This window comes from Drosophila arizonae, chromosome 3, assembly GCF_054131065.1.
Source record: "Drosophila arizonae isolate 15081-1271.41 chromosome 3, UAZ_ARI_1.0, whole genome shotgun sequence".
Taxonomy (NCBI): Eukaryota; Metazoa; Arthropoda; class Insecta; order Diptera; family Drosophilidae; genus Drosophila; species Drosophila arizonae.
In genome coordinates, this window is record NC_142923.1 from 6935111 (window position 1) to 6953494 (window position 18384).

General features: G+C 50.5%; 1 protein-coding gene across 1 annotated transcript; it reads right to left on the reverse strand.

Annotated features, from left to right (window-relative positions):
• Positions 1-63: 63 nt before the first annotated feature.
• On the reverse strand, positions 64-18346 carry poe (E3 ubiquitin-protein ligase-like protein poe). Its single transcript, XM_018002530.2, has 15 exons — positions 17895-18346; positions 17630-17724; positions 16652-17070; positions 14284-16462; positions 13704-14219; positions 11049-13636; positions 7585-10982; positions 7263-7467; positions 6510-7202; positions 5695-6453; positions 4726-5633; positions 4186-4665; positions 2058-4107; positions 393-1989; positions 64-312 (listed from the first exon to the last, which is right to left on the reverse strand). The coding sequence occupies exons 1-15, from the start codon at positions 18011-18013 to the stop codon at positions 230-232; spliced, it is 16089 nt and encodes a 5362-aa protein (XP_017858019.1). The 5' UTR covers positions 18014-18346; the 3' UTR covers positions 64-229.
• Positions 18347-18384: the final 38 nt, after the last annotated feature.

The window sequence follows — 18384 nt, forward strand, 5'->3', positions numbered from 1 at the left end:
TCGTTTTTCGTGTTTCAAAATAAAGTTATGATAATACATATGAATAAATCGTTTCTGTGTCCATTTTCTTTCATTGTGCAAACGAATAATTTTATTGATTAAATAGTTTTTAGGTGATAAATATATAAGTTTATGCATAGATATATGCTTATTAGCGGATAGCAACAACTGAACCCTATTAAGTGTTCAAAAGGCATCCATATAAATATGATGAGAACTGCATTTAAATTTAACTAGAGCTGGTAGTGGTGGGCAAGGCGCCTAGCACATCTTCAATGAAACTATCTGGCTGCTCGATTAGATTGAGAAGACCTAAGAAGAAGGAAAAGATGTTTTATTTACATATGTTTCATGTCTTATATGTGGATTGCTCTTGGGGAATGCCAACTTACCCGCCACATCACAGAACTCGCCAAACGAGGTGCACGGCAAAAACTCATCCGTCAGTGTTTGCAGTATGCTATCCGTTGACTTAAGCATGGCCTCGTCGTTCTTGCGTATGTATTCAAATAGGGATGCAGGCCAGTCCTCCTCCTTGACGGTGTTCACCGTCTTGAAGAGCGTATTGTAGATCATATCGACAAGTGCCCACATCATAAGGAACGGCTTATATACGCTATATTCTTTGGCCTGGCGATCTGCCGGCGATAGCAGCGCCTTGCACAACACCGACGGTGAAACGTGACGTGCCTGGGCCACAGCCACCAGACGCTTCAGGTGCGCCAGCTTGTACTTGTTCCACAATTCACGACTGTGCAGCGACAGCGATATGGTCAACATGTAGAGTGGTCCATCTACCTCATAGCCACATTCAAGCCACTTTTCCGATGGCGCAGCTGTCAAATAGTTTAGCAATGTTTTGCTGTCCCGGGCTGCGGAGCGCGAGGAGAGCAGCAAATAGACCGCATAGAATAGCAGGTACGGAACAAAGTGCATATTTGACTGTGGACCACCGCCGCCGGCGTCATCATGGAAGCTGCGCTCCCATGCGAAACGCACCAACAACAGCTTCAGATCATGCACACTGCTCGTGTACGAGATGTCGCAGCGCTGAGTGCTCTCCTGCATGTAGCTGCTGTGTCGCGTCATGCAGCCAGAGAAGGCTGCCTCCCCGACAGCCGGACCCCAGAGTGGGAGCAGTCCGTTGCAACGAGTATTGGCATTTTGCAGGCTGGCACGCTCCCATTCATCGCGACCGCGCGTCAAGCGTATGGCAGATGTATGACAATCCACGTGCACCACATTGAAGTGCGTCACGGTGGTGTAGCCGATGGTTTTACGTGACTTCAGTTCAAATTCCTCGACATTGCAGCGTTTGGTGAACGTATAGATGCCCAGCACCTTCTCTGGCTGGCAGGCATAGCCCTCGCGACAAATGAAGCAAGTGAGTCCTGTCTCATCGCGCAGCTTTTCGATTTTTTGCAGTATGGAACCTTTGGCAGTCACCTGACCCTTTTCATTGGTTCGCATGCCCAGGGCATCCAGTTGTTTCTCACGCGTCGCCATTGCCAGACGTTTCTTCTCGGCACGTGTAAAGTCGCGCACCTGTTGGACACGCGATGCCGTCGCCGCATCTGTGCTGAGCGCTTCGAGCAGATTCTCGGCCAAACTGCCGACATGCTCATCGCTAGACACCTGCTCCAGGCGATGTATAATCGGTATAATGTCCTTGCTAATGGCCAACTGGGTGGCCTCATGATGATTGGCCAGGCCGGTCAGGAAGCGCAAAATGTATTTCAAGCTCGGGCGCGAAATGAACTCCTTGAGTTCATCGGAGTCCGTGCGCAGCAGCGTGGGCTTAACGCATGGTGCATGCTCCGTAATATATGCCAAAGCGCTCTCCACAATGCCCAGGCTAACAATATAGTCCTTCAGAGTGCCGCCAATGCAATTGTGTTCAATTTGGTTTGTTAGCACGCAGAATAGCTCCAATTTGAACTCCTCCTCGGTGGTGCGCTCATTGTCAAAGCGATTGAAGTCAAGGGTGTGCTGCAGTAATGAAAGAGGAATTATGTATAACTGTAATTCAGTGAGAGACAACCAAGGGTAGAACCTACCTTGAAGTGCTCGCAGAGCAGCGCCATTTTGACCTCGTTGCCGTAGACAAGCGCCGCCAGGACACGTATGAGATGACGCAGCACAGATGGATTATTGCGCACATTCGGACAGTCGGTGCAGGAGATCAGAGCGCTCACATATTCGGGCCCGCCAAAGGTTAGCGAGAACTGTAGAAAAGAGTCGAGCGTATCGCTGGCCGCCTTGGACAGTATGGTCTCCATAATTTCGAGTAGTTGCTCGGTTACAGCCGACTGTATGGAATCGTTTTCCGATTGCAAGCACATTTGGAGCACCTTTAGCAGTGTATTGATGGCGCCCACCTCGGGCTGGCAGAGCACCTTCTGGCAGCGACGCACCTTCACACAGATGAGGAACAGCTTGAGCAGCACTTGGATCAGCTCACGCTGGCGCGAGATGCGCTGCAGGCTGCCAATCCGCTCGAGCATCACACGCAGCCCATTGCAATCGGCCAGCACATTGGCCATGCGATACAGCTGTTCGGTGTCCACCTGCTCCTGGCTCTTGTTGTTCAGCGTCTCCACAAATTCCTCGGTGGCATCGCCCAGCAGGCCGCGCATGCGATACACAATGCGCATGGCATCACGATCTCCGCCCTCGGCTAGCCACACCTTCTTGTAGACATCCTTTACAGGCAGATCCAAGCTGATTATCTTGTTGTTCACTAGCAGCTCCATGCCATTGTCGTCCTCCAGTAGCGCGATCAGTTCGCAGTCAGTGCAGATTTTATTTTTGACATCCCGCATCAGCGGACCCAAGCCCACCTCGCTGGAGGGGTATGGATTGCCAAGCATGCGTCCCTGCAGGAAATCCTCCTGCTGTGGATCCTTCTCCAGCGTCATGTAGAACTCGCTCTCATCATGCTCCTCGGGATGTATTATCGAGTAGAGACGTTCGAATATGAACACCGGTGTCTTTATATCATTCATGCGCGTCTTTTCCACGGTATCAATCAGAATTTCCATGAAAGCACGCGTCTCCTCCTCAGTGCCGCTCGTCATCTCCTCGAGCATTTCCAAAAGCTTCTCCTGAGCATCGTCGATCAAGCGTGTACGCTGCACAACCAGGCTGCGCAAAGCTAGATAGCTCTCCAGCACGGGACCCAACAGACGAGTCTTGTAGGTGCGCCGAATGTTGGGACACTCTAGGAACAGCCAGAGCAGCTCCACATACTGACGCAACGCATAGCCCAACGAGAGATCCGAGGACAATGAATGCTCCTCCATGCGATGTATTTTGCCAATTTCCACCGCCAAAAGCTGCGAGATTTCGCCCAGAACTCCGCGCAACACCAGATACTGCAGCCAAGGCGTCTCAGTGGCTACACTGCGATACAAGGTTAAGTACTCGGCACTGGCCTCTCCTGCTTCGCCAACATGTCGCAGGAAGCCAGTGAGCATATTGAGCGCCTGCTGCTTCCGTTCATTGGTACGGCACAAGCCGCTAAGCAGCGAACAGGCCAACTGGCGACCGAATCTAGAATTGGCATTGAAGAGCAGAGGCTGAATCCATTTGGCATTGAATACCAGCGGCTTGATCACTTTCTCCTTATCCAGCACCTGTTGACGCCAGCGATGTCCATATTTCTCGCTCAAGAAGGCGGCACGGACCTCAGCACGACGTCCGCCCTTAGATGGTGCATCGCCCACCTGAGACTGCTGCTTGTTGCTGGTGTTGTTGTTGCTGTTGCTGCGCTGCGGCTGTTTGCCACCTTCCTGCCGTTGGTATTTGTTGGCGGGCATGCGACTGCTCCAAGCGTTATAATCATGATTGCGATCGGAGCTAAGCCAGGCGCGATAATCAATGGTGTTGCCGTCCAGTAGTTTAATGCTGCACAGATCCGTGGGACCCAATGGCTGTTGTTGCTGCTGCTGCTGCTGTTGTTGTTGCTGCTGCTGCTGTTGTTGCTGCTGTGGCTGATTGTTGTTGTTGTTGTTCTTGTTGCCAGTGCTAGGCAACGCAGGGCAAATCAAGTTCTGCATGATGCGCAAGCAAGGATGCAGCACAGATGTCACAGGACCACGTGGCAGACTGAAAGAAGATATATTTGAATGTAATATATAATTGAAACAGGAATATATAAATTCCATAATCTCTTCGATCACCCACCGACAGTTGCTGATGAATAGCTCAAAGATAACCTTCAGCTTGTACTCCCAGCAGACATCATCCTGCCCGAGCAGCACCTCCAGCAGCGTCATTTCCTGATGCACAGCCGCCTCCAAACTGATCAAAGGTATAGCGCCCATTAAGGCATTCTTGACACGCGTCGTGACCAGCTGCAGCAGATGCATGCACGCCTCGGCATTGTCTTTGGTCAACACAACCAGCAGATTGCGCACCTCCTCCTGGATTTGCGGAGTACCGCGACGCAAATTATGCTCGGCCAACTCACTGACCAAGCCCTGGCTATACAAGCCCACACGGCAATCGTAGTTGTAGGCCATGGCCCGCAGCAGCGTCAGACATTGTTCCGTGGAGGCCAAGGCGCAGCCATAGCAACGATTTGTAGTGTGATTGGCCTCAATGCCAGACGGCATGCTAGCCGCCGGCTGATCCTGTTGTTGACGGTCATAGGCAACCAGTTCACTGAAGGAAATCGGTTAATCATTATATGGTTTATATATTTAATATCAATAGCCAACTCACCTGCGACAGGCCTTAACCTTCTGTACAATCTTGCTGAGCTCTTCGAAGCTGGTGCGCGACTCCACACAATATTTCTGGGCGAGCAGCTGGATGATCTTGTTTACCTGCGAGGTGCTGTGCACGCTGCCCATATTGTCCTCGACTAGGCGATCGCTGCTGCGATGCTCGGCCACCTTTTGGATGAGCAGCTCGAGCATCTGTTTGTTGGTCAACAGCTGGCGATAGATACGATCGGCACGCTCCAGCGAGCTATGTATTAGCTGTACGGTCTTCGCACGATCCTCGGCCGACTCGATCGGATCCACAGCGCAACAGACCCGCGCATACATGCTGAAGTCAAATTTGGCATACTTGCAGAAACCGCACGAGTGGCACAGGAACGGATCCTTCTCGTCGTAGTTGATGGCACGGCATTTGTGGCATTGGAACACATTTTCACCGCAGTTGCCACAGACGCCAGGATACGCCGGCACCGCTGCGCTGCAGCGTGGACATTGCAGATTCTCACTTGAACCACTGACCGTCTCGTAAAAGTCGGCAAATTCAATCATCAGATTACAAGCAGTGATTGGCAGAGGGAAATCAATCTTGAGCTCCGTTTGTCCCGATTGCAGCGAGACGGAGCGAGCCTTGTGCCACAGCGCTGGACGATTCTTAAGCTCGACGACGGCCTGCACACTACGATTGTTGTAGTACACGTTGATGGTGCGCACCATCTTGGAGCGTTTGAGGTCGGCAATGCGCACAATCAGCTTCGAGATGGTGTGACACTGCACCAGTTTATAGATCATGGTAGTGGTTGTATATTTAGAGTCCGACTTCACCGAGGGCAGCTTTATGTTGGCCATGGGCACCTCGGGGTTGTTGCACACCAGACAAGGCTCTGATTCGAGGTAATAGCCATTAACCTGAAATAAGACATTGATGAATTTTCCACTTTGGCCTTGAGGTATTTGATTACAAACTCACCTGCAATATGGACTCTAGTGTGGTGTAGATGGGCGCATTTGGATGCTTGCAGAGCAGCTCATTTTGTTGCCGCAACACCTCAACTGCTCGCGACACAAACTCCGGCAAACGATCCGTAATGCTCCTCGTGCTCAATGTTAGATAACCGAGTAGATCCACAAATTGAGCGGTTCGACGACCATAGCTGGGCACCAAAGGCCACAGATTCCAGAAGATGTTCAACAACTTCTCGCGCTGACGCTCGTTCGCGTGCTCGAAGAGACCCGTCATAAAGGAGTGCGCCTGCCAGCGCAACTGACTCACATTGTTCTCCAGCAAAAAGATGCGCACAAAGCGTATGATGAGCGCATCGCTGGCATAGCGGAAGATCTGATGGACAAATGTGCTGCACTGAGCCGGATCGAATTTCGAGTAGTATGCAGTATCCGTATCCTCGCTCTTCTCACGCTCACCACGCAGCTTGCTGCTGGTTGAGGTTGGCTGCGATTGCTGTTGCTGTTTGACGCCGGTCATGGCCTGTGGTATATTGCAAACGGCCGCTTGTAGCAGTTGAATAATAATGGGTGAGACACCATCGTCCAGCTGATAGCAGGCAATCTCCATTAGCATGGCCAAGGCATCCTCATGAACTACACAGAACTTTTGCCAGTTGCCGGTGCGCATTTGGCTAATCTCTTGACAGGTGCGCAAATGTTCGGTTAGTTCCACCAAGGCATCATAGCTGAGCATGGGCGGATTCGCATTATAAGGAGCACCGTTCTGGAATAAATAAAGATAGCATTAGATATAGCTTATACAGAAATTATCCCGCTTACCTTTGTGCTGACAATACTGCACACGCGTTTCACCACACGGAAATGTGCATCTAAGGAATGTCCGTCTCGGTACATGCGGAACTTCTCCTTGCTGCCACAGATGTACATCAGTAGCTTGCGCACCTGGCGACGCAGCAGCGCGTTCAGATTGAGCATCATATATTCGCAGAGTGTAAAGGTCATCGCCTCACAGAAGCCGCTGTCATAATTATCGGGATGGGCGCTGCTCAGACGCAGTATTTGGTAGGGCAGACGCACAATAATTTCGGTGAGCAGCGCATCATACGACTCAAATATGTCCGGATAGTTTTTCAAATAGTTATGCGGTATCAAAATCGATATATCCGGCTTCGGTCCGTGCTTAATGGGCTTCAACAGTTGTCCAGCTGTGCCCGAACCACTGACATTGCCACCCGCCGGCTGGACAATGCCAGAGCCGCCGGCAGCATAGGGATCGCCCAGCACTTGCTTCCAGTGCACCAGCAGTGTATTGAGTGCTTCAAGTGCATAGACAAAGGCACCTCGTTTGCTCAACACATTCGCCGTGGTGCTGGCCACAAAAGAACTGTTATCCTTGAACTGATGCGGCGGCGAAGTGGTGCCCGTTTGCTTCGACTTGGTCTTGCCCATCATAACGCCAAAGAGCGAAAGCAGTGCGAGACGTACCTCATTGCCCGGACACTTTGTTTCCATCTGCAAGCGAATGCTCTTGTTAAAAGAGTCTGACATTTTATTATTTACGAATTTACTTACCTTGGTGGCCACGCCTCGCTTGCCGATCTCGACGTAGTCGACGAGCGCGGTCAGCAGATCATGCAGCACCTGCTGATCCCTTTCATTGTTGCCATTCAAGTCTGTGGTCAGCATCAAAATCACCTGAATAAGCGGTATGGCCTGCAGGCCATTGCACATATCGAATGTGCTCAAGTGCTCGATGATGCTCTCCAGCACAGCAATCCTGATAATAATTTAATCGTTGAATTATTAATTAGATTATATATAGATTGTATACAGTTAACAGAGACTGCCTGTTATATTCATTATAAGAAAGGGCTTTAAAAATTTCTAGACTCACCTCAGATCATGTAGCTTGTTCAGCTTCTCATCCTCGTTGATTTCGTTGTCCTCGCTGCTGCTCATGGCGCTGAGTGCTGCGACACAGCCACTGCTTGTGCCCGGCTGTTCCTGATCCTGATCCTTGCTCTGGCGCGGCGGCGAAGCATTCGCATGATCACCAAAGTTGCTGCTGCGCGCCGAAGTGCCGCCAATACTTTCGACCCCACTGCCGCCGCTCTCGGAGCCACCGCTGCCCGCTGGTTCGGCGGGCGAGGTGCGCAGCGTAGAGCCATCGGTGGCCACATTGGAGCCTTCGTCATCATCCGATCCGGCTGCATCGCCGCTAGCCGCTGCATTTGCCGTAGCCGCTGCTGCCAGGCGTATGCCCTGCAGATTGGCCAAGCCCTGTTGCAGGGATTGCAGTGCATTCGCATCGCCGCCATGTTGCTGCAGGCTCAGGGCAATGGCGATATCCATAATGGCCTCGTCGTCGGCATCTTCGGGCAGACCGAGCGGCCGTGGAAAGCCGCCACCCATTAACGCTTCCAAGTTGAGCAGCTGCTGTTGCAGTTGTTGTTGTTGCTGATTAACGCCTGGTGGATCCGCCTCGAGCAGTGCGTTGGCCTCACCACCAACCACAGCGGATGCATCCACAGCCGCTGCAGCTGCCTCCTCAATTATATCACTGGCCGCCTGCGAAGCGGCACCCTGCAAAGCACTCAAGTTACTGTTGCTGAAGGCCGAAGCCGACGGCGTGGGCGTGGAACAGGCTGGCGGCGTAGTTGCAATGGCCACCTTCCTGCGCTTGATGCGTGGACTGAGCAGCAGGATGAGCGCTTCCTTGGCACTGTGGCTAATGACGCTCGCATCATGCTTGAGCAAATCAATGAAGTACTTTGTCATGCGGCCAACTTGACTGGCATCGGCCAGGGCAAATCCGTACATGATCTCCACCAGGCAGTGGACAATCGTCTCCGGCTGGCATAGACCGCGACGCACAATATTCGTTGGTTCATCCAGGGCTGGGGTTACCTTATGCAGCTCCAACACAATGGCCATCAGTGCTGGCACAATATCGTAGTTGCACTCGGCGCAAATCTTGGCCAGCGACTGCGGCCGGGCATTGGCGATGCCACGGACGAGCAATATCAGGCGATAAAAGGCCTCCGGATCGATATCCTGCAACGTGTCCAGTTGGGTTAGCTTCGGCAGCATTGCCTGCAGTTCGCTGTGCACGAATTGCAGCAAGACACTATCCTTGTAGGCATGGTACGAGCCACGACTGCCGTACAACGTGGCCAGCACATAACGGGCCTGGGTCTGCACGGGATTCGGTGTGGGCAGCAGCAACAAGGCGCTGGCGGTCTTAATCGCCTTCTGGCGCATAGCCACAGCCACGGCGCCTCCATTGCCGAGCAAATGCAGGGCACAGTCGAGCACCTCGAGTAGGTGGGTGCACATGCGGTCCAGTTGGGTGATGCAATTGAAGCCCTCGCCAAAGTTAGCCGAACTGGCCGGCGAAGCAACCGCTGTGGCTGCACTGGCGCCGCCCGCTGTAGCCGGTAGCTCCTCGCTATCGTCTGGCCAGCCGACGAGCTCCTTGGACTTGCCATATACCTCAATGCAATCGAGCAGCGTTACATGTTCCGGATCCTGTGACTTGGAAAAGCACACCTTAAGCACCTTATCCGACTGCAGCATCTCCTCCCGCGTCAGCGGTATATCAAACCAGCGGGCGCGTCGCACTGGCGTCGGAATTGTCCTACCCAATATGGTCACCGACTGCGGTGCTCGCTGAGTGTCCTGCGTGCCCAGCAGGACGCGTATGCCAACTATAACCACATTCGGATCATTGTTGAGCACCTCCAGTGTGAATCCGTTGGCCCGAGTGCTGGCCACGAACATGCCCGTGGAGAAGAGACGGGTCTTTAGCTTTTGCTTATTATATATCTGAAGCAGATCATTTCCACCAAATTCCACGTCGGCTAGCATGTTGCAGTGCTCGAAGAAATCAATGGGAAAAACGGGCACTCCACCCGACGTCAACTGCTTCTGCTGGCCACCAGCGACGCCACCTCCAACACCGCCACCCGATTTACGTGACAACTTGTTGGACTTGCTCGACTTCGGACTGCCAGCGGACAGAGCGCTGGCACTCTTGGCTAGCAATGTGGCGGAGTAGAGTTGATTGCCCAGCGGCTGGACACGTGGCGATAGCCAGAAACTGGTCAACTCCGGCTGGGCAGAGAAAATGCGCAGGCTGCCATCCTCGCAGAGCAGTAGCAGCGTCGTCTTCTCAGTGCCGGCCACAGAGTGACGTATGCCCACGACATCCATGATGCGTGACTTGGCCGATTGGGCCTTGATCTCCTGCATGTATATCAATTCCGGGGTAAGCATCAATATGATTGGATTGTTAGACGTTTGCATGTTAGCGTATATAAGTCCGGGATGGCCGGCTACTTCAGTCCACTGGACCAGTGGCTGCAAGGGGCCTTTCGAAGAGGATTTGCTAACAGCCGAATTCGTATCCAAATGGTAGATGCCCTTAACGCCTTGATTGACATTTGTCAAAGGAGAAACAAAGCTGCGACCCGATGCGTAGCTATAGAAGAGCAATTGAAGCGAGTGCGAGTAATATATGGAGACGCCGCCGCCGCCAACCTGTCCATTCACATCCTTAATATGGTGATGGCTCAACTCCAGTGTGTTAGTCACATAGAAATCTCCGTGCACGGCCAGACTCTGTTCGTCTAGGGTCTGGTAATAGATATAGCCGCTGCTGGCAAAGGTCAGCATATAATAGGCACCCTCCTGGTAGATGAAGGTGCAGTCCCGTATCTTTCCAACTGCCACAAGGTAGTAGTACTTCGGACTGTACGTGTCCACGGCCAGATCATAAATCTTCACATAATCCGAAGTGACCAAAGCGAGCAACGTTTGGGAGCCCGGCAGCCAGACAGCCTTCTTGATGTAATTGCCGTTGTCCAATTGGGGTGTAACCACAATGTGCTCATTGGTGCTGCCGCTGCTGGAGAAGGTCAGCACATGACACTCCTTCAAGCCACAGACGGCCAAGCAGTCCTCGTTACAGGGATTGGCTGCTAGCGAGAGCACGGTGCACGCAATGGGCGCCGAGCTGAGCTGTGTGAGGGTCAGCTTGCGCTTCGAGGCATCCGCTTGCTTTAGCAGCGCAGACAACTGCAGTATGGTGACCTTTCCCTTCTCATGAGAGACGGCCAGCTGCTGACGTCTGCCATGTGGCGAGGACAGGCAGCAGAAGGCGACGCGCCTCACGACGCCCGACGATATCAGATGCTTAATGGTCTGTCCCTGATCGCCGGAGTAGTTCATGCGCACGTTCTCAAACGCGCCCTCCTGGGAGCCCAGAGTAGCAAACATTAGCTGGTCAGTGATCTATAATCAATAGGAGGAGGATGTTATGAATACAAATTCATATTCAAGTTATCAAATATTGCTCACCTGGAAACTCTGATCGAGTTGATGCAGTCGCTCCAGTGCAACTGTGGCACGTTTGTGACAGCCCACGATCGAGTAAAGCGTGCAATTCTCCCGTATGGAAGGCATCAGAACATCGAAATACTCGAGAATGCAGCGCACCACGAGCAGCCATTGATCCGGATGTTGCAGTGCCTCACGATGCGGCTCCAGCAGCTTGCCCAGCAATGCAATGCGCTCATTGCTCAGTGAATCCTTGCGTATCTGTGTAGGCGGCGACTGGCGCTTCTTGCCGGCCGCCAAGAGGCTCATATGAGCCGAGACATAGCCATCACGTGAATCGCAGCCGCTAGTGGGCTGACGGCGACTGAGGGCTTGACATGAGCCATCCTCCTTAGCGCCACAGTCACAGAAGAAATTGCCATACTTGGCGTAGCTGACATCGTGACCTTTGTGGCAGACGCGGGCGCAGACGGAACAAACGCCGACGGTGTTGATCATGTTGCAGGTGTGGCAATGATACCAATGCTGGTTCATGAACTCCTTCTGTGTTTGCGAGAATGTGCACAGCTTATTGTTGAGCGTATCCTCATCGGAGTCGTCTAGCAGTGAGTCCTGTTCCTGCTGCTCATCGACAAGTTCATCGTATAGCTCATCGATGTCCGATTGCAGCTCATCATCCCACGGGGGCATATGTTGCCGACTGCCCCGATAGCCAATGCCCTGCAGCAGTTCGCTCAGGTAACGCAGCAGAGCGCTCACGTTCTCAGCATGGCGCAACTGCAGCTTGGCTAGCTCCAGCTTGGCCAACTCCAGCCAGAGCAACGTGGTATTGAACAGTGCCACATGACCACGTGCCGGCGATGCATCCGCCAGAGTTATCATGATCTGCAGCACATCAGCAAAATCGCAGCCATCCTGCGGCGGCGTTATCAATGTCTGTCCCAACTGCAGCAGGGCCTGGAACAGAGGCGGAGCTAACTGTGCCGCTGCTGGTTGCTCGCGCACCAGGGACTTCACAAAGCTCAACAATAGAGCTCCATTGCGTGGCTGGTTTCCGTTGTTCTGCTGATCGCATGCCTGCGATGAGTCCTCCGATTGATTATTTGGCTGATTATTGCCCTGCCACAGGCTCAAAATCTGAGATGTATTCGGCGCTGCATTGCCGGCACCTCCACAATCATAGTCTATATCCATGGCGTCCAGCTGATCCGAAATGCTCGGCATGGCCGATACCGTCGCCATATTTGTTGGTGTTTGGGCATTGCTGCTGGAGCTGCTCGAAGGCTGCATCACACTGGTCAACAGCTTGCACGAGGCTTCGCAGCTACTATTGTTGGCGACCACATTGGGTCCATAGATGATGTGGGCCAGCCACAGCTTGAGGCGTGCCACATCCACGTTCGCCAGTTCGCCGAAGCATTCAACCAATTCCTCGTGCTGAAAATGTGCATCCGGTCCAGCTGCATGCTCGAACAGTCGCTCCACAAACTGCAGCATCTTGCGCGCATAGCTCAAGGGCAGGGTAGTGCCCGTGAAGGAGAGCAATAATGTGGTCAAGCTACCAGCACGCTGCTCCTTAAAGAACTGCCGCATCGCCTGCACAGCGGTGGGTACCTCCAGCATTTTGATCATTGTCTTCAGTACGGCAAACAACATGGATTCATTGAAGACAGCGCGCTGTTCCTGCTCCGCAACAACAGCTCCAGTTGGCGGCTGCTTCAGCTCGGCAGCAAAGTCAATCAGCATGTGATAGCAGTGTCCAATCATATGCTCGAAGAGCAGCTGCTTATGCGCCTCATTGGTCAGGCCATGCAGAATCTCACGCAGGCACTGCTCGCTCTGGCTCTGCAGGTAATCGGTGCGCATGTCCATCATGGAGGCAATCAGCATGGGCTTCAGCTGCGCCTCCACATCTCCAATGGTCGTGCAGAAGGACAACAGCAGCTCTAGCAGATGCAAAATTGACTTCAAGCAATGCTTTAGCGTATGAAGCGTGGTGTAAGTCGAGGATTTGGTTAGCTCCGTGATGTGTGCATCTATCACATTTAATGTGTACGGTTCCACAGGATGCTGTTTGCCATTGAAGGCGTCATCGTTGACTAACAGACACTTGGGCCACTCATTCGCTATCAACTGCTTATCCTCGTTGGGCAGCAGCTTGAGGAAGGCAGCGTGAAGCTCCAGCATAATGGCTGGCTTATCGCTCACAACAGGCACAATCAGATTGAGTGCCTGCTCCGGCGTGCTGCTGGACAGCTGCTTCAGCATCTGAGCCTTCACAATATTCGAGAGTAGAGTGTAGGACTCCATTAGTTTGACCAGCAGCTCGTTGCTCAACTGTGTGCGCTCGAGAAGTTCACCTGGCGTGAGTATGCTGTCGTCTGTTAGCTTCGACTGCTGCTCATCGATGGACTCGCTCGAAGAGTAAACCTCCGGATCGGTGGCTACGCTTGAATTCTCACGATCGCGACTCTCTGACGTAATGCTGTCGCTGTCGCTCTCCTTGCGCTGTACCTTGTAGCCTTCCTTATCTGCCCAGGCCACAGCCTGCATGTGGGCAATAAGGGCATCGAAGAGGATTAAATCAGATAGACGAGGATTCGGCGAAGCTAAGGAGAAAATTAAATACAATACATATGAAATATTATAAATAAATATAATTTAATATTAATTTACCCTTGTTTAGTTGCTGGTTGAAGACCTCAACGCCTAGCATTGTCTGCTTCAGGCTGTAGCGTATATCCGCTGTGCGATCGCCCACCTGCGCCCACAAAGACTCCGCGTACTGGGTGTACATGCCCTGCTTGATGAGGCTGTTGACCACCAGATAATGCGAGCCGGCCAATGGGCAGCGTATGCTCCAGAGCAATGAGTGTAAATTGGGCACACGCTCCGTTTTAAGTGACTCCACATGAGACGTGGACGGCGGCAAGCCAAGCAGTAGCTTCCAGGTGATGCTAAAGCAATACTGCATGGCGCAGAGATTATGTAGATTGTCCTTATCCTTGGTAAAGGCAGACATATCGGTAATGGCCAATATATCAATGAGTGCATCCACTAGCAATGGATACTTGAGCTTATCCGGCGTGCATAATATAAAATTCCAGGCTAAGCCATCCAATTTGAATTCCTGGGCCCAATACGGCTTCGAAGAATCACCGGTGACCAAAGAGTAAAAAGTGGGACGAATGCCTGTAAGAGTACACATTAATATGTTATCAATTTCCTATTATTATAAATTTAAAGTAAACCTTACTTGAGCTCAGATCGCCCACAGAGGAATTGCGGAACCTTTCCTCAATGTCTTGGCGGCAATAGGACGTCAGTTTGGTTCGACTATTCAGTAAGTCCGTAATTTTTTGGGTATCCGGCATGGTGCTTACACTGAACAGATTCCAGCGCACCTGATCGAGCAGCTCGGGAGGCGCATTGTACAAATGCTTCATGAGATACTCGAGGAAGAGCAGCAAACGCGAGAGCAGCATCATTTGGCTATTGCGAACAGGGCGCTCCGCACTGATGCCGCGACAGACATCGGCACAGCGAATGACACCGCCAGCAGTGAGCAGCAATATCGACTTCTTCTGCATCAGATTTAGAGAATGGAAGAGGAAGAGCAGTAGCTGAGCGTGTTCAATATTCAAGTCCTCATAGTCAGTATCGCTGGCATTAGCAGACGAGCAAACGCCCTCGACCAGCGTGTTAATGAGACGATGCCAGACAGACAAACACGCCGCCTCCTTCTCCTGCGTCGGCTTCAACAACAGAATCTGCACCAGCACGGACAAAGTGCTGGGGTAGACCTGAAGTGGCCAACTGTTGGTATCTGTGGACCATGGTGAAATGGCCAAATGTTGCAGCAGATTCGATTGCAGCTGCTCCGAGAGCAACGATGTCGAGATCAAGTTGTGTATATAACGTCCGGCAGCGCCCGAAAACCGAATCATTGCCGATTGCCAGTTGGAGCAATTGCCTTCGCCACCACCACCAGCGCCACTCGGATTGCCACCGGCCTCCTGCCGCATAACATCACGATCAAAGTCTTTGATAATATTCGCCATGAGCAGCATTTGCTGATCACTGACGCCTGCCTTCACATAGCGCTGCATGTAGGCATGTCGATTGGCCAGGAACTGGTCCAGGAAACAGAATATGTCTGCAGCCAAATCCAGATATTCATGTGGTTCATCCAGCCTGGGCACTAGTGCAGATTTTTGCTCTCCGCTGCGCTCCTGAGTGCATGCGTTGGCATTATCATCATGTGTTTCGGGTGATAGTGTCTCTTTAAACCAATGGCCCAAATAGCTTTCGCTGTCATCCTCCTCAGAGTTGTCCGAACAGGAGAGAGAATCATTGAAATAGGTCGTTGAGTCTGAGTAGCTAATTGGTTCACATTCGGTGCGATCTTTGGCACTGGCTCGCTTTAAGGTGCATGCCTTGCGATACGCCACAGTGGCCAAGAAGGTGAACAGTTGATGCAATGTGGCCGTGTTCAAGACACGCACTATACGCTGCAAAGCTGTGTAATTTTGCAATATATCAAATTGTGCTGGCTCCACGTCCAAGCAGGTGATAGTTCCAGAGCTGCTGGTCGCGCCGCAAGCTGATTCAATTTTTAAGTCATCTATAAGCTCGGAGAGTAGTTTAATGCTATGATTAGCAATGGCTGCATTCAGCTCGCCAAATCCTTGCTGCACCTTGAACAGATTAACACGCGCGATGGGCGTACTGGGTGTAACATTCGATTCGGCAGTGCTGGCTGCCGTTTTGCCTGATGATGAACCGCTGCTGGTGCTACTACTGCTGCTGCTCCCCGAAGCGCCCATGGCGCCTTGAATGCCACTTATAAGCAGCCAGGAGCCATAACACAAATGGTTCTGATAGACATGCATGCGAGCGGAGGCCTTAAACATCTCTCCAATGCTTGTGTAAATTTCTAGCGCTTTGTTTACGATCGTGCAGGCCTGTTCCTCGAAGTCGTCGTGATCCTTGGCCCCTGTCGAAACATTGCTGTTATTGCCGCTGCCCTGGCTAGTTGTTGCCGCAGCAGCTGGCTGTTGCTTCTGAGAACCGCCACTGGCCTGGCACATGCTCAGTACACTGGCCGCTATAGAGGTGAGTACGGCATTGTACAACGCCGCTATGCCGCACATCGATAGCTTTTCGATGCGGCTCGGAGTCAGCGGCTGCAGAGCAATTAGTGAATGCGCCTGCCCCAATATGGACAGATCGGTTAACATATGTGCCATGGCCGATTTGACCGCGCTAGCCTCCACTTGGGTGAGCGGCAAATATAACGCCTTGCCGCCCATAATTGCCTCCTGATATTTCGAGCGATAACGATTAAGTATAGGCAAACAAATGCCGACGTCAAGTAAGGTATCCACGCCGTTCTGTTCTTGGAAGTATTCAACATTGGCGGCCAGCAGTTGTTCCTATCATAGAGAATACACATTAGAAATATATATCCAATTGGAAACCAACCAAAATCGAAGAATTTCTAATCCAATAAGTTGATACAAACGCAGATATATGTCGAATATATATAGAACAACGTGGCTGTATTCAACTATATATAGATATTATATCTGCAGGAATAAAATACTCATTGGATTCTTGCTTACTGTGCAATCGCTGATTTCCTCGCTCAATGGCACCCAGGTCATTTTGCCAGGCTCTAGGGGTGCCAATAGCTGTTGTAATATAACCGTCGAAAGATCTGAACGGGAACGTTTTATCTCCGATTTGGGTGATTCTTTTTCAGTGCCAGTAGCGCTGCTAGCAACGCTGGTGCAGCTGCTGCTGCTGATGCTCTTGCTGTTCGATTCTGGATGTTTGGCGCTCTTCAAGACAGCCGCCACCGCATTATAGTCAAACTGTGTAGGGGCGCCTTGGGTAACGCTCTCGCGACCCTCGCATAACATTTTCAATGCGCCCAGCAGCCATTTAATCTCATACACCGACACCTTTGGCAGCCGGAAGAGTATGAAACGTATGAGCACTGCGCTGGCATCGTGCAATTGAGAAATTTGTGTCTGGCATACTAAGAGAAATATGTATAGAGAGCAAATACAAATGCATAAGTTAGGCTTTAAATATTTATATAGTAGACACTATCCCAGCTGCGACCTGACATTTCTTTCTGATGCAGAATATACATTCAGCTGCGGTCATAAAATACTTGTAATAAACTCAATATTTTGAAAACAATTTGAATCGTATATTTATCCAACATATTTGCTATTAATTATTAACATCCTATTGAGAGTATCACATTTTTGTGTTCAATATTTAGCTATCAGTAGCACAACTATTTTTGAGACCACAGCTCTACGTATATTTGTAAATATATGTGAATAAATGTACATATGCATATACATATACATACATACATATACATATGTACATATATTCCTCGCAGGTATCTCATATAAATTAACAATAAGCCACATACATATTCACATAGAACAGACTAGAATAAAAGCAATCTGCATTAGTCATGCGTATATTATTGCATTTTCTCTAGCAAATTCTCTTTTGTTGCAGGCCGAACAGTACAAAAAATCATTACAGAAAGCAAGGCACGAAGGGGCGATACTTACTCGACTTAATTTGCATTAGCTTGTCGGCTGCCAGAGCCGCAAATGCTGTGTAGAATTGTGTATAATTACTTTCATCATCGAAAAACTCATGTTCACTGCAAAAAAATAAGTTGAAAATATATATTGCATTTGTTTGCAAACTTACAAAAGTTTCGTCATAATGGGTCGCCATATTTAATTTGCAAGTCACCTTGCAGACAAATTTTCAACTGCGCCATTTGGCCATCAAATGTTGTTTTTAGAGATTAATTCTATATGTACTCACCATTTGGTAATTGCCTTTAATAAATTTGATATTTCATTTTTGTTCAAAGCGCTTGTACGGTTTGATAAAAGTGGTTTTACAACCGAGTTCCAATCCGTACCTCCGCTGTGCGCCGACATTTTTTTAACTCTGACGTCCCTTTTTTTTCTTTTCTCGTCGTCGTCTTCTTCTTCTTGCTAAAGTTCGATTGCTTTTGCAACTGTCAGCGGTGCGCTTGCTTTGGTGCGTGTTTAGCGGTACTTTTGTTGTGGCGTATTCTTTGTTTACGTATATAACGAAAATGGAAGACGTATAATTTTTGGAGACTTGTGTGTGACACACCTTTCGTGCACAGCTGATAGATAAGTGTTGGCTAACAGATTTGCAAATTTCCACAAAAATTAAATGTTAAATTTATGTAAGTACATTAGATAAAAATCATAACGCGTACAAATAATATAGGTATGATATAACCTACAAAATAAATAGGCTACGCATACTGTGTTATTGT

Excerpts from the sequence above, each read along its gene's own strand:
- poe (XM_018002530.2), bottom strand. The coding sequence starts at position 18,013 with ATGTCGGCGCACAGCGGAGGTACGGATTGGAACTCGGTTGTAAAACCA. Across the intron at positions 14,220-14,283 it reads TGTGGGCGATCTGAGCTCAA|GCATTCGTCCCACTTTTTAC; the intron begins GTAAGGTTTACT and ends GTACTCTTACAG. Across the intron at positions 1,990-2,057 it reads TGCTCTGCGAGCACTTCAAG|CACACCCTTGACTTCAATCG; the intron begins GTAGGTTCTACC and ends TCATTACTGCAG.